Below are 15,696 nucleotides of genomic sequence, written 5' to 3'. Positions count from 1 at the left end.
GAAACACGCTCTTATGTGTGTATGGACAGACAGTTTTGTGTGTTATATTTTGAGGAGAACATCAAGGGTTTACATTGATTAAGGAGCGCGATTTCCTGTGCTTTGTTGAGCAGTGATGAGTTTAGAAAATGCTGAAGAGATTGTATACAGTCATGACCTAGAAATTAAGGCAGCAGTTTGGCAGAGAACAAACAGTGTATGATAAGGAAACCCCATTTGGAGTGATGACTAATCTCAATGGCCAATAGTTACCTGCTGGAAGAAAGTGACTTTCTAATCTGACGTTCAGAGACCACAGGGTAAAATACGTTACAAGTGAGGCAAATAAATGCAACAATTCCTTTCTGATTTACAGAATAGTATGATGCACCTTCAAAAACATTGCCTCGTTCTCAACCAAGAACACCGTAAGTAACCAGACTCATTTCCCATCTCTACTGTGCAGTTACTTAAAAGAACCAGGAATGAATTAAATTTTTCTTGATTATTCTGAAGATTAAGGTTTTATCAGTCTGATTTTTCTCAGAAAATTTCAATGCAGGGAATTTTCACCAACAGAAACATTACTGTTTCATGATTATGGTGACTGTGGTAAAAACAAAACAAAACTGAAGAAAAAACCCCCAACTATTAATGCACCAGATTGAAGGGTTTTTCCTCTTTAATCTGTGGCTACTTAACATCATGTCACACTTTGTGCTATTCATACTGCTAATAATGCATTCAACTGATGTAAATTCTAAGGAATACAAACTGAATCTGATCTATTCTGCATATCTTTTTGAAGCCTGTGAGGGCTAGTGAAGCTACAGCTACGAAAACTGTGAAAACCAGGGGTGAAATTTTAAAGCAATCCTATGGTATACCTCTCTGCAATTGCTCAAGGAAAAGTTTTCTAAAAGTATTGTCTTTTTTTAAAATATTATTTTTATTTCAAAAAACAAACAAAGGAAAAGAACTTTTCATGTGGACTTTCTAAAAACACCAATTGATATTCTCAGAATGTGAGCTAGTTGCAAAGTGGGGTGAAGATGAAATTTCTACAGCCTTTTTTAATAGTGTGTATATATGCATTTCTACCTTTCTTAAGATATTTCTTCTTTTCCCTGTTATGTTTTCTCTTAGAAGGAGGGTAGTCACAGGGGAATGGCAAAGTCAAAATGGCTGAACAAAGCAAGCACGTAAACCTTTGTGAGTCCTTGTGCACTGAGAACCTCTCCATCGGCGAGAGATACTCGGGGACTGTGGGGTCAGTAAATCTTTTCATTTTATTCATAGTTTGACATGATGGCTTGAAGGAGTTTGAAAATTTGTGTAGTTTTCCCAACAAGCATCAGGAACACCAACTCCCCACTTTTCCAAGGTGATGTGGTTCACTGGGGATCTTTCCTATTTGGTTTCTTGCTATAAAATGTGTTGTCATGAGGGCTTGGAGGCTTATTTTTCTTATTTGGGCATGAGAAAAATTTCTTACAGAGAGCCCTTCGTTTCAAAGGAGGTTGAAACAAGCAAGAGTTTTGACCTGATTGATTAAGATCCCTGTCTCTGTTCCCAACCTTTTCATCCCATTTTTGGAATGACACTTGTGTAATTCTCTGGGTTGAGGAGTCTGTCTCCAGCCAGTTTCAAGATCTGAATCACAATACTTTTGAACAGCAAGAGTTTTGCCTGTCTGTTTTCCAGCTCCTTTTGGGATACCCGCATGACTGCCAAAGAGGGTGATGAAAATTTGGGAGGACTTTGGGTCCCTCCCCACAAATCCTTCCCTTCCAGCCTTCTGAGGACCTAATGCATTGAAATTGCAAGCAGTAGTTACCACTTGCAGGCAGAGGAGTAGATTATGCTTTGGGAAACATTTGCAGGCAGCCTGCTCTCTTCTCTAGCAATAGTAAAAGAGGGTTTGTGCCTTCCCGCTTATAAACTGCTTTGAGAACTGCTCAGTGTTACGGTTACTGCTGAGATGTGCAGGAGCATGAAGTTCATTGTGTAGAGAAGAGATAGGAGACAGGCTTGACCTTGGCATTTACTTATGTATGTGTGACAGGAGACTTCAGCAGCAAAAAGAGAACCCCTGTGACGAAATATTCGCCACCCCTGAGAGCAGAGAGCATGAGCATGCCCAGCTTCTGGTGCAGAGACAATGCTGTCTGCCCCTTGGGGAGCCCGTGGGGGCAAACAGCGTGCTAGCCTCTTGCTCTACAAAGGTCACACTTCTTCCAGCCTGCCCTGCCATGTTAGTGCGCTAGGTAACCGCTGTGTTGGTGTGCTAGGTAACCTTTGTGGGCTGTGTTGTGAGTGCGCTAGGTAACCGGCGCTGAGGAGTAGTCCCCTCACAGGACTTTGTAGATGGCAGCTGGCAATACTGACCTCCATTGCAAACCGTCCTGAGATCAGTTGGAAAGCGCAGTGAAATGTCCAGGTTGTGTGTTCTCATTTTATCACTTATATAGGTAACGACAGGGTTGAGGAGACTGAGCATGCCGAATGTTCAAAAAGGATGTGGGAGGCTGGTTTGTTTTGGCAGGCGCAAACCAAGTCTTTTTCAGTGTCTGCTGCTTGAAACTGTGTCTGCCTTGGCTGATGTTTATCTTCTGGCTGTCTTTCAGAATCCTCCAGGATGACCTGCAGCTCAGTGATAGTGAAGAGGATAGTGATGACCAAGTCAGTTTTAGATGTTTTAAATGTTTAGACCAAGTCAGTTTTAGACATCCCTTTAAATCATCATGACTTGTGGTGTTGTTCCAACTACCTTAAGCTCACCTTTCCTCCCCCTCTCCTCTTTGTTTTTGTGAACAAAACAGGTTGCTGAAAAGCCACCTTCTTCACTTGCTCCTCCAAGGTACAGGTTTGTTCCCAAACTACTAGCTAGACCAAATAAGGAGGAAAACCACAACTACTTTTTATATAGGGGGTAGATGGGTAAAGGCTCCTGGTTTCTCTTGTTAGATACAGGCTTTGGTTTCTAACTGCCTGAAGCTGCTCTTGAAAACTGGCTTTAGTTGTGTGGGGTTTTACTGAAGGCTCCAGTTAGAAATGAATAATCCAGGCATGCTGGGTTTGGCCTAGGAACCAGAATGGTATTTCCCCAACTGTTCCCTTCTTTTCTGCTCTTCCCCTCCGCGAGTGTATGTGTAGATCACACTGGAGCTGATGGGATTTTCAGTTGTTGTAGTGAAGGGTGAGTGTGAGACCTGAAGCCGGTACTGCAAGTGCCCGTTGAGAGCAGAAAGCACAAGAGCTCCCACCAGGCCAATGCCAAACCCTTCCTGGACCCCAAGCCTGTGAGAGATGTTTTGCCTGGCAACGCCCAGGAGCATCTTGCTCTCAGTCCCCTTCCTCAAGGCCAGGGCACAACCCCCAAGCAGGACCAGTGGTCACAGGCCTGCCATGGTGGCCAGAGAGGATTTCCACCAGGACAAACTTTCCTTGTCTGTCAGGGAGAAGCAGTTGCTCTCGCAGGTGAGGGACTGCCCCGCCAGTCACCAGAAGTCACCACACTCTCCCGGCAGTCACCAGAAGAGAGCAGAGGCCAAGGAACTCCCTGGTGAGAGGAAGTGGGACCTGGGGAGGAAAATCACAGACACTCGTGACAAGTCCCGTCAAAAGAGGAAGGTGAGAGGTGGAGGTAGAGGTGGGTTTGTACAAGGACCAAAGTGGTGGTTGAAAAACACACGTGTAGAGTTTGTTTCCGCTTCATAGCTTGGGAGTGGATCCATTATGCTCCTTCTCTCAAGGTGTTATCCTGCTTCTAAAGGGAGTGTGCATCAAAACTGTCCACAGGTGTTTCCTGTTGGTCACAAATCCCCTGCTGAGCATGTGAAAAGCCCTGTAAGCTAACAAATGCTTTGGTGTTTTAACACATTTTTGGATGTTTTTTGTTGGAATACTAGCTTTCTGAGATAACAAAGCCCCAGCCCTCCTATGTTGGAGGAGCTTCTGGCAGCAGGCTGTGTCAGCGTGTGGCTGACCAGCCCCCTGGTAGCATCTGTGGGTTTCTCTGGCTTTCAACCCAAGAAGCGCTGTGGTGCCCCTTCCCCTTGCAACCCCTTTCAAAGCAACACAGTATCTGCAGCACCTCCCAGACTCTGCAGCCATCTGCACTACCCATTTAATGTCTGCTGTGGGAGAGCACCTTGCCTGCAGTTTGTGGGGGTGTCCAGAGGGAGAACCCACCCAGGCCGCCCCGGTCTGTGTGTTTCGGTTTTGTCCACGTGGGCACCTTCTGCTGCCTTTCACTGTGCAACCTCAGCCTGAGCAGTGTAGTCTTTTCCTGGGTGAAGTCATTTCTTTCCACAAAACAGTCGTGATTGCTTGCTTACACAAAGATGAACAAATTCTGCAGGTGTCACCTGTGTTACTCCTAGGGGTGAGAGCAGCAGCCCCCTGCCTTTTGCTTGTCCATCAATGCAGACTGTGAACTGAGCCAGGGTCACTGATAGTAACACCCATCACTGAACCCTGCTTTGGATCTCAGCGCTTGGATAACTATGCAGCAAACGTCTCAGGTTGTCCCTGAAGCTGCTGTGGTGCCAGCCACAATGTTAATGTGTCCAGTGAGGGGCTTCCCAGAGACCCCTCTGCAGAGTCTTTCAGCTGTAAGAGTTGCTTTCCCTTCAATGACAAGACAGTCCTTTAGCTGAGGTGGCCACTACTCACTAGTGGTTTTTGGGAAGCTCCCTCCCAAAGGGGACTGTGAATGTCCCTCCAGCCAGTGGTTCAGGTGCACAAAGAGTTGGCTGCAGGCCTATGGTGAGTGGGTGTTCCCTGGGGGTATGCCAGGGCCTGCACACCTTTTTGGTTCTCCTCACGGAGCAGGTGGCTTAGCAGGTGTGGGTGAATACCCTTAGTTCCCGCATGGGTTTCCTTTAGTCTCATAATTTTCTGAGCTTCTCATAGTTGTGGGGGAGAATTGAGAAGAGCAGGGAAATGGTGAAGAATCTTGAGGGAAGCTGGCAGTCCCCCTCTTGCAGAGAAAGGTAGAGAAGGCAGTAAATCTGTCACTTCTCCTGTTGTCTCAGAGACCCCAGAGAGGAGCTGTTTGATGTTAGACATGTCTCCTCTTGCAGTCTGAGTGTCTAATTGCAGGAAAACTCACCTCAGAGCCTTGCTGCCTCTCTTATGTCATGGTGCATCAGTGTCTTTGGAGGCTCAGACTTGGTGGCCAGCTAGGCCAGGTCCAGCTGTCAGACATCTGTGGCAACCTGGGAAACAGTTCCAGGCCATGATTGAGGTGCTGGAGCCTTGCCCTGAGCACACTGCCAGAGGGACTGTACCCAGCACAACCCACTGAGCTCCATCACGGTGACATAAACCTGGCTGTGCTCTCAGGAGGGAGACAGCAAGGCCTGGAATGCTTCTGCCCACCACCAGGCACACTGTGGGTGATGCTGACTGATCAGTGCAGTTTCTTTTACATTTGCCTGGCATGCAAGAAATTATGCTGAAGTTTTTAATTCAGGTGGGCTGATGATTTGCACACCTGGTATTTTAAGATCTGTGGGGTGCAATTAAAAAGTATTATTTATCACCCCTGTGCCTTAATGGTTCTTGTTCTTCAGGAAGACAATGGCAATGATTTTAACTGACTGTTTAAAATTTCACCTGTACCAGATTCTTGTTAATAAAACCAAAACCCCCTGCACATCTGGGGCAATCTGAGAGATCTAACTCCCCTGTGAACGCAGTTTTTTCCTTCCCTTTGATAAGGTGTGTCACAAAACACAATTGCTTGCAGTTCATGACTTTCCCAGGAGGAATCTGAATACCTGTCTGTACGATTCAGACTGAGGGAGGAGAAAAAAGTTCATCCAGAACAGATGAAATGCTTGTTTTCAGCAATGGAAGTGCCTTAATTTTGATTACCATTAGCAACAAGAGGTTTAGCAGTTGCACCCCCTTCACTACAAAATAATTAATCTATCTAAGCAAAAGTAGATAAAATGTCATTTGAGGATACTTGTCAGTGAGCCTGAAATCTAGATCCGCTGTGCTCTGGGTTCCCCCTTTGTTGATTCCAATATCATGTCTTTTCTTTCTTTAACCAGAATCGATCAAGCTTAGTTGGTCTGTACTTTACATGCACTTTGAAAACCTGAGTGATTTTTTCTTTTTTTTTTTCCTTCTTGTTAGAGGGAAGTGGAGAAGGAGATTGATCAGAAGAGAAAGAAATCAGAAAAAGAAACAAAGTCATTGCAGTCTTCAGCTGAGAAGGACTCCAGTAAATCGAAGTGAGTATACACTGGTGGGATGGCAGAAAGATGCATAAAACTGAGTCTTTCTTTAAGAGGTTAAGGCAAAAGAACTGTATCTCCTGTCCTCATACTTGTGAGTTTGCTTCTAACCTAATGTGCCTTCTGAAACTTCATCTGCTGCAGATTTCTCTTTACATCCTGGAACCAACCATGTGGCTGTGGGAATGTAATTGATTTGCCTTTGTATTTGTTGCAGATGTGAAGTGATACTTGGGTGTCACCTGTCTTCCTCTCTGTCCTTAATGCTGAGGATTATGGTTCTAGTCATCCAAGCATAAGCTGATGTTTCAGTGGCTGGTCATCCCCCCATACTTGCTTTACACTGCTGCAAAAGCCTTGAATGTTGTGGCATTTGTCCTGATTTCCAACAGCTGAGATGGGGATGAAAACTTCACCATTTGAAACACCAACTTGTCCATCCTGCAGCTTACCTTGCTGCATGCTCTGGTCCGTGTATTACACGTAGCTCAAAAAATCTGTTCATGCTGCAAGAAATTTAATTGCCAGTTGTGCCTGTGCTGCTTTTCCTTCTAAGCCGATAGGCAAGGATTTGCACTGCTCTTTCGGACCAGGTACAGGGAACAAATTTGTGCAAAACAATGATATGTTGTTTGCGTTGCAAACAGTGTGGTAGACTGCCTGCCTGCAGGGATGCAGGAGTCGTTTCCCCTTCTCCAGACTGCAGTGGTGGTGATCTGGCAGCAGATGATTGCCCGCAGTGATCTGGGAGGTGGCAGCAGCTCTGTGGGGAGTAGCAAGGGCTTGTTCTGCACGGTAGTTCAGGGGCATCAGGGGATGGCAAGAGAAATTGCCCTCTAGCTGAAGATGTCCCTGCTCATTGCAGGGGGGGTTGGACTAGATGACTTCTAAAGGTCCCTTCAAACCCCAACTGTTCTATGATGCTCAGTGAGTAAGACTTGAGAGTTCAAGTATCAATTATTTCTGCTCTCATGAGAAATAGAAGTAGCCTTGCAATGCTTTTAAAAAGGGAGTTGGACTAGATGATCTTTAAAGGTCCCTTCCAACCTAAGCTGTTCTAGGAGTCGATGAACGTCTTGTTCTTTGCCCATGTCTTCCTCCTTCTGGGTTCTGCTGTCATCTTTATTTGGGGGAAGTTTGTACTCTCTCTGTGTGGGAAGCAGCAGAAAGCTTTATCCGATTCGTGACACTTCACATGCGTTTAAAGCTCTTAGTCTTTGTAAAGTGAGAAGATGATGTGAAGACTCTTTGCACATGGAGAAACTGCAGACAAATTGAGTTGCTTGCTCAGACTCCCGCTGCAAAGAGCTGAAAGAGCTGAAAGTGTGGCCCAGAAGTCGTGACTCTTGTTCCCGTGACTGAGCAACCACGTCCACAGCAGAGAGAGTTCTGGCAGCCTCTTGGGAAAGGCCGTTGTCCTAAGTGTAACCGTATGTCCATCAATTTTGACTGGGTGATCACTGCCAGTTTCTTAACTGGACAGGTGGTGATGAAAGCAGCAAGTCAGGTGTTAATGCTCGTCCTGCCTGCTCCCTCAACTGCTTTTGCTGTCACTGGTTACGGGCTTTGAATAGCACTTGCTGGCTGGCTGCTGGTGCCCACGGGGTCGGTGCTGGGTGGGACCCGTCTTCTCCCAGCTGAGAACACAGAGAGGGATGTGATGGATATGGCAGAGCTCTGTTTTCTCACCTTGCTGCCGTGCGAGACTGCTGAACTGGGGGGCTCCTGAAGCATGTGGATATGCAGCTCCCCCTTTCTCTAACCAAACCAAGATGCCTCAGGGCCAATAGGCTTTTCCCTCTGACTGGCCCAAACTTGTAGAGGGGTGAAAGGTGCAAAGGCCAGTCCAGGAAAGAGATTTGTATGTATGGGTGGGTAGGGAGCATTTCCCTTCTCCACTAAAATCATCTTCTTGTCTTTGTCTCTTTTGTGTGTGACGGACACAATGGACACACAGCCAGCGTGCCTTTTGAATTGTGACTGACTGGAATTTCAGGTGGCCTTTATGGCCAGGAATTTCTCATTTATTCCAGCATAGCATTTGCAGTCCTTCTGGTAGATCTGAAACATACCCCATCATCTGCAGACCAGTGTACTGCTCGCATTTTGACCTGACTCGTAATGCCTTCTGGTGTCTGCGATACCCCCCATACCACCACAAAGCAAAGGTCTCATGACAACAGTTCTTGGTTTGAGGGACTCTACTCTGGAAATTAGGTCCTTTTTAAATCAGAGAGGAGGTGTGTCTGGTGCCTGCCTACAAGTGATGGGTTTTGATTTGTCTGATTCTTGACAAGTGGCAAACTCCTCTGTCACAAGGTGCTGGGCAGGCAACTGGCTTTTTCAGGGAGGGCGTGAGTCTTTACTTGCTCGTTTTGTTGGTGCACAGGCGGCTGTGTGCTATTTGCACGGTGAATAGATTATCCCAGTGCACAGAACTGTGTGTGGTCGAACTTTATCATTGTCTAGGTGTTGATTGAGACCAATCAACAAGAGAAGCCTTGGTGACCATCTCTCTTGTAAGCAGATAACTTGAATGCAGGCTCTTTTGTTCCGAGATGAGTGTCTGGCACTGCAAAGTTTACTGTATATTTCAATCAAAATGTGTCTGTGGGATTGTACTTGAGGAATGATAGGAGATCACATCACTACGATCTTTCCATGGGGCCAAAGAAGTAAACCTGGCCTCACAGTAGCCTAACCTCTGGTGGCTTTTTATTTTGAAATGTTATTCTGACACACATTTTTTAAGAAAACAATTCATTTTATCTGTGCATTCAGCTGTTGCGCATTTCTGAACATGCAGACAACACTCATTCAGTGACTATCATAATTGTAAGGTGTGTTTGATAAGGCTGTAACGGGCTTACCAAAACAGGATGTTTGGACTCCTGGCATCCTCTGGATAGGAAGGTAAAACTGATCATTCTCCCACCCTTTTTCTCTGTTTTTCCTCTCTCTGTCCCCAATTCAGACAGTGCCCGGTGGAATACTACATTGAAGAGGCGAGGAGGCTGAAGCACAAAGCTGATGCAATGGTAAGTCTCGGCCCTGTGCTGGAAATGCTCACCAGCTCTTGCATTCAGAGCCGATCCCTGCCTGCATGGGATAAGATTCACTGGCTAACATGACTTCCACCCTTGGAGTATGTTCGAGTCGCCCGTGGGGAGGCTGTCTTTATCTGCCAAGTGTTCAGACATTTCCCTTGGTTATAAACACACCTAGAGAACACACCTAGAGAGCAGGATTCAGAGCTGGCGCTGTCTGAGGTCAGCAGGCCTGTTGGCTTTGCAGAGCTACCACAAAGCCCTTGGAAGAGAGGTGCAACAGTTAGTTACAACACAGTTTACTCTGAACCATCAGGATCCTCACGGTAATTGTGTTGCTGGTGAACAAGACTTGGAAGTGACCGTTGCAGATGTCACTGGCTTTCTGCGCTATGGGCAGTTTAACAGTGTGTGTGAAGGAACACCTTTTGTTGCTAATGATGGTTCACTCAGATAATGTGCATTTGCCACTTGCCATTTACCTGTGAAAATGAAGTGAGGGAATACTGCAGTGGGCAAGCCCCATCTGCCTCTCCCGAGGCAGGCCTCCAAGACCAGACAATAATATCCAAAACATCTGAAGGTAATAAATTACTCAAAGAAACCATCAAGGGAGAGATACAAATAGCCAGAGCACACAAAGCTGATGACTGGGACCACATTAGGGGTTCTGCTGAGAACCCTTTAATTATCACCCAGAGGCCTGACTTACCTCTTTTTCTTTCTTCAAATCCCACCTAACTAGGGAGAAAAAAGGAATTCGGGTACGCTTGAGAGAAGTAGCTTTTGTCTTAGTCTAAAAATGAGAATTTTCTTCTCAATAGACCGACAAGACTGGAAGGGCCTTCCAGTACCTAGATGCTGCCCTTTCCTTCATCGAATACGGGATTGCCTTGGAATCAGACCCAAGAGAACCAAAATGCGCTTCCAGCGTGTTCAGAGGCACCATAGATCTCCTCAAGTAAGCGGTTTTCACAGCGTGGTGGTCAGGCAGCGTGTTTGGAGCGGGAGGGGGAGTTGTGTTGTTGTTTGCAACTGGCAGCTCTGGATTCCCCCCACGGAGCAGAGCCCGGGTTGCTGCACAAGCACGAGACAGCCCTTGGCGAGGCACCAGAGACAAATCCTTTGACATGTTTCAGCACTGCTGATCAGAAGAAGTCACCGTGTCCTGCTCGGCACCTGAGCCACGCAGCCGAGGTACACCAGAGGACACTGGTTATGACAGTCAAGAACATGAAGGAGTTTTTAATTTATCCAGATCTGGTGTTACTTTTGCATGTCGGCTCAGTAGTATTTCAGTTAAGAAAAACAAAGCAACTGTACTGTGTGTGGAAGAACAGTTTGTGCTTTCTGGTCTTGATGAACTTGATGGACTGTATTTCCAAGATGCTGTTGTTGCTTTGTTTTCAAAAAGGGGATTGGCTTGCTTGTTTTTTGCCAGAAGAAACATTTCCACTAAGATGTCTGTCTTGTCCAGAAACACTTGAATTAATATTTCACCTTCAGTAGTGGGGGCACCTCTTCTGGGCCCCAGGCCTAGAGCTGGCCTATGGAGGGCTTCTACTTGTAGGGATGTTGCCTGTTAATCAGTGTAAGAGGAGAGTGAGTCACATAAGGGGCCACATCTGTTCCTGCTGCCTGGGAAACAAGGCATTTGGAGACACAGTCCTCTGCTCAGGATTGTACAAACCACTCAGTGCCAGAGCAGGTTTCCTGACTTTTGGACTGGTGTTTGAGATAATGGCATGACATGATTTTTCATGAACGGTGGGACTTCAGAGCACTGATGGCTGACAAGATTCTGTTCATTTTGTTTCCTTAGATTCATCATGACACTGAAGTCCTTTACAGACTCCACAGCATCTTCACAGGACAAAATCTTTGCTGTGTTATGGTATGTAACTGTTTTTCTGTGGCTTCATATTCTGTTTTTAGACTTGATAGACCCATTACTTTCAGGGGCAAAGGAATGAGTTAAATGGGAATTGGAGTTCTGCAAGGAAAAAAAACCCCACAATATAAAAACCAGAATGAACTGGAACATCTCTAAAGGAAGCCGGGATATCAAAAGGGACCACATGTGGAAGGCACAGGCTCTAAAATTAGATCTGCTGGTAACTGGAGAGCTGATAAGGGCTTTCTCTGAAGGTGAGAGAATGCGATTTGGCTGCCCATGTTTAAGCTGCGTAACTGAGACTGAAGCTGAACATAGCAAAGGCTCTTCTGGACGGGGGCTTACTCAGCCTGTGACACCTACGGGAGGCTGGGCACATGTTTATATAAAAGACCAGGCATGGACCTTCCTTGGTTGCTCAGTTGCTTTTTTTCCCTTGGGATGTTTTTAAAGAGTCTTTTCTTAAGCTGAGCCGGAGGAGGAGACATTCGGAGCTTTCTTGCCGCTGCAGTGCAGCTGATGTGTGCCTGCCTCTGTCCCACAAGGCTGGTGACTGCTGAGCAGGCAGTAGCCAGCGTCAGCACTGATGCTTGGGTGTGTTTCTGTTCACAGCATGCACTGCCAGTCCCTTCTGCACATGGCAATGTTCCGTTACAAAAAAGACACTGCCCTGAAGTATTCCAGGATCCTGAATGAGCACTTCAAGGTAGGGCATGCGTGTTACTGAGCTGCCAGCTGGGTGGCTGCGGGACTTACTGATGTTGGCTGAATAGCCCAAACCTAACAAGAGTTCTGTTCCTTGCTGCAGAGTTCCTCCAGATCTACACAAGCACCTTCTCCATGTGTTGCAAGGTAAGATTTAAAAATACGTACGTTGTCATATTTCTACGAAGGTGTGAGTGAAAACAGGAGCTGGAGTGTTTGAGTTGCTGCCTCCATTTGGGAGTGCCTCACCACTCGCTCCTTCTTGCCCCCTGAAATCATACCGTTAGGGTCAGGAGTATTTCTGCTCTCTCCTTCCTGTCTTTTCTCCTCGGAAAGTGTTTTTTGTTATGAAGTCCAGAGTTATATTAAGCAGAGCAGTTCTCCACCCGAGAAGCAGGTCAGGGGACCAAGGAAGGTATTGTCACTGCTGTGTCAGAGCCCCTGTTGTTGTTGTCATTTGTTAGAGATCCCTTGAGACTTAACGGGATGCTATCCCTACCTCCCTAGCAACTGCCCAGTAGGATTATGCCTTCATCCTGTGGTAGCATAACATAGTTCATAGTTTTCTCTTTGGCTTAGTCACCACTTAAGAAAAAAAAGCTAATTTTCTATTTCTGAGTTGTTGAGCACTTTGTCCTTTCTGTGTACCTGCACCAGTGTTGCTGTGTATGTGGCAGTCAAAGTCAAGCTGTCACGTAACAGTGTTTGACCCAGTGCCCAGCACACTTGGCCCACGTTTGAACGATAGGGAGTAAGAAAGAGTTTTTCTGTGTGCGGTGGCGATTGCATTTGGCAGAGGGCTACCGAATTACTTGTTACGCAGCTGAACACATCTCAGTTTTCAACAATCCACTCCATCCTGCAGGCCTGGAGGGTACCAAATAGCTCCTGGCATAAAATAGTCTGATGTCTTTCACTCTGAAGTTAAATGTTCATGATGGTGTTTCTTTCTCCTGCAGAAGCACAGGCATGACTTATGCTGGCAGCTACAGCAGAAACAGCAATGGCTCTGCAGTCACTGTGCCCTACAACATCCCAAACATCACCTCTGCCTATGTCAACATCACTTCCCATATCCTCTATGCATGTGATATTTGGGAAAAGGCCGATGCACTGGCTGGGAAGAACACGGGTAAGTTTTTGCCCTCTGGCTTTTCGGTCACATGTGTGGTGGTTGTGTGTATGTACTTGCTTCAATCCTAACGCTCAGTGTAGCAAACGCCGTACCGGATGATCAATGCATCACGTATGTTGAAGCAGACAGCTGTGGCACATTGGCAGGTTATTGGCAGAGATACCTGATGGTGATAAATTGATGAGTGCTCCAATTCAAAGGTTGTCTTGGCACCCTCAGAGGTCTTAAGAGCTAAGGGGTGAGGGTATCAAGTGCAGGGAACCAGCCAACTTGCTTCATGGTAACACGAGAAGCATAAGGGGGTTTTTGCGGTTTGTTTTTCCCTTGGGGGCGCTTAGCTTTTCTGAGTTGGTTCCCCTTCTTTAAAAACAGGGTTTTGGCCTGTAGCCTTGTGTTTTAGTTGGTTTGTCAAACCTGCAGGTATTTTGGCCTTGAAAACGGTGAAGCTGGCTTCTCTCCGTAACAGAGAAGCTGAGCAGCTCTTGCATTGGAGTCCTTGGTGGGCACGAGACCAGTATTTGCCAGTACCATTTCCTGAAATTGCTTCTACTTTTTGGATTTTACACTTTTGTTGTTAAAAGTGTTGTGTTCTCCTGTGGTACAAGCAACGGTGAATAAGCAAAAGCCCTAGAGTGGGTGCAGTTCAGTCTGTAACCTGCCATCCCACGTGGTGTTTGCAGTGTCATTTCTCATAAAACCCAAACTTTTGTTAGTTGCTGTGGGCGACAGGATGTATTGCCACCGTCTGTCGGCAAACTGGCATGAGAAAATAAGCACGATGAGCCTGGCTGAATTGTGGGAGGGCTGTAAAAATCCTCACACCGAGGCAGCTGCTGAAATTGAAAAGGCTTTGCAAGTCCCCTTTGAAGAGAGTAACTTCAGTTGCTGGGTGTCCTCTGAGCAAATCTCTGCTCGCAGCAGCAATGCGTGTGTAGTATTTTGGGTTATATCCTCCAAAGGCTGTCACTGAGAAGGACAAAACCTGCTCTGTGTTGCTGTTTTAATGGAGGGGAATGATGACTGGGGTAGTAAATACTCCCAGGGGAGTGGATCTGTGCAGGAGAATAGTAAAGACTTCTGTGGGTTTGGCAGTTGTTGCCGCTGTTCAGGATGGTGAAGGAGTTTCAGACCTGGAGCTTGTTGATACTCAGTGTAAGGTACAGATGCTCAGAGGTACAGAGAGCGAGTACATCAAACTAAAAAAAAAAAAAGAAGGCCACATCCTTGATTCTTTTCTGCAATTCATAGGGAATAAGAGGAGGAGGAAAGAGCAGTGGCCTTCAGATATCCCTTAAACAGGGAAGTTGAAAACTAGTGGAAAGCGGTTGGTTGTGAGTGATGTTGGAGCCACCTGTGCAGAGCTGGAGCTGGCGGCAGGAGAGGAGGGCTCTCTTCAATCTGTCTGACGTGCCCAGCTGTGAGCAACCCCAGTCAGAGCTGTATTGCCTGGCCAGCTGGACAGATTTTGAAACCTGTTCAGCTGAGAAATCCTGATGTCTCCAAGGTCTGAGGATGGGTGAAGCAAAGGGACCAGCCTGGTGACAGCTGTGTGTGCTGCCAGGAATTGCTCAGAAAGACAACAAAGTTGGCAGGTTTAAAACCTGGGGGAAGCACGCCCAGGCACCCCAGTAGGGACTGGGGTGTGAACACCCAAACTCCTGCCCACCTACCGCGGCGTCTCGGTGTTCTTTCAAAGCCAGAGCCCAGGAAGGCGGTTCAGCGTGTGTGTGCCTGTGTGAGTGCGTTTTCCTCCCACATGCCCTGCCCTCTGTGCTTGTGACGCTGCCCGGCCTTCGACTGTTGCTGAGCTCTCTGCATTAACGATGTGTTTAGTGGGACCTGCCGACTGACAGGGTGCTGCTGCTGCCGCTGCTCGCTGCCCCTCGCCTGTCAGATGTGCCTGTTGTGTGAAACCAACCAAATGTTTTCTCTCTGCCTCCCCTTTTTCCAGAGTTTTTTGCTGAACTCAGCACAGCGACATGTGCTCTGGCACTGAACAGCAGCGTGCCCGAAGTGGTATGCTATGCTAGGCAGGGTTTGCAGTGGCTGAGACGGGAAACAGCTACACCTTAAGGTGGGTGAGTACCTGGAACTTATTTGCACTTTTGAAGCCCAAGTAACAGTCTGACTTGTTGAATTATTGGATTAAAAGCACCTGTAAGGGGGAACAAATGGAGATGGAACATGGTCACACTGCAATAATGTTGAACTTTGAAAACAGGCACCAACACCAGCACCGACAGTGCCTCCAACACCGACACCCACAGTGACACCGATACTGACACCGTCACCTGCATCGACACCGACACCGGCACTGACACCCGCAGCGTAAAAAAGAGAATAAAACTTTTTTCTTTTTTTAACTCTGGCAGCAATTGGGTGCTTCACTCCCTCTGAGCTGTGCACAGGCCGGGGGGTTTATCCTGTGCGCACAGGCTGGGGTCGAGGGCAGGATTTCGGGGTGCCGGCGGAGGCACAGAGGGCGTTTGGTTTGTGGCAGGAGCCTCTGGGAGCAGAGGGATCAGCTTCGCCTCTGCTTCCTTAGAAGGCACTGGAGATCTGCCGCAGCAGAGCGGCAGCATGCTCAGGGCGTTCAGTGGCTCCGAACTGGCACCACCACTGCCCCCAGCACCAGCACCCTGAGAATGGTTTGCCCAGACCTGGCATCAGGCTTGACCGAGGGAG

At 47.1% G+C, this 15,696-nt stretch overlaps 1 protein-coding gene across 1 annotated transcript; it reads left to right on the top strand.

Moving 5' to 3' along the window:
• Window positions 1-8,351: 8,351 nt before the first annotated feature.
• Window positions 8,352-15,374, top strand: LOC141922151 (AF4/FMR2 family member 1-like). Its single transcript, XM_074821285.1, has 10 exons — window positions 8,352-8,398; window positions 9,205-9,268; window positions 9,525-9,686; window positions 10,102-10,238; window positions 11,100-11,171; window positions 11,784-11,877; window positions 11,980-12,023; window positions 12,836-13,008; window positions 14,963-15,085; window positions 15,233-15,374. The coding sequence occupies exons 1-9, from the start codon at window positions 8,352-8,354 to the stop codon at window positions 15,082-15,084; spliced, it is 915 nt and encodes a 304-aa protein (XP_074677386.1). The 3' UTR covers window position 15,085; window positions 15,233-15,374.
• Window positions 15,375-15,696: the final 322 nt, after the last annotated feature.

Source organism: Strix aluco, chromosome 4, assembly GCF_031877795.1.
Source record: "Strix aluco isolate bStrAlu1 chromosome 4, bStrAlu1.hap1, whole genome shotgun sequence".
NCBI classification, from domain to species: Eukaryota; Metazoa; Chordata; class Aves; order Strigiformes; family Strigidae; genus Strix; species Strix aluco.
This window is presented reverse-complemented; position numbering and strand designations above follow the sequence as displayed.

Bases quoted from the DNA above. Each gene is read 5' to 3' on its own strand.
- LOC141922151 (XM_074821285.1), top strand. From the start codon at position 8,352: ATGCCTTCTGGTGTCTGCGATACCCCCCATACCACCACAAAGCAAAG. The intron at 11,172-11,783 runs GTATGTAACTGT...TTCTGTTCACAG, and splicing joins AAAATCTTTGCTGTGTTATG to CATGCACTGCCAGTCCCTTC. The intron at 11,878-11,979 runs GTAGGGCATGCG...TCCTTGCTGCAG, and splicing joins TCCTGAATGAGCACTTCAAG to AGTTCCTCCAGATCTACACA.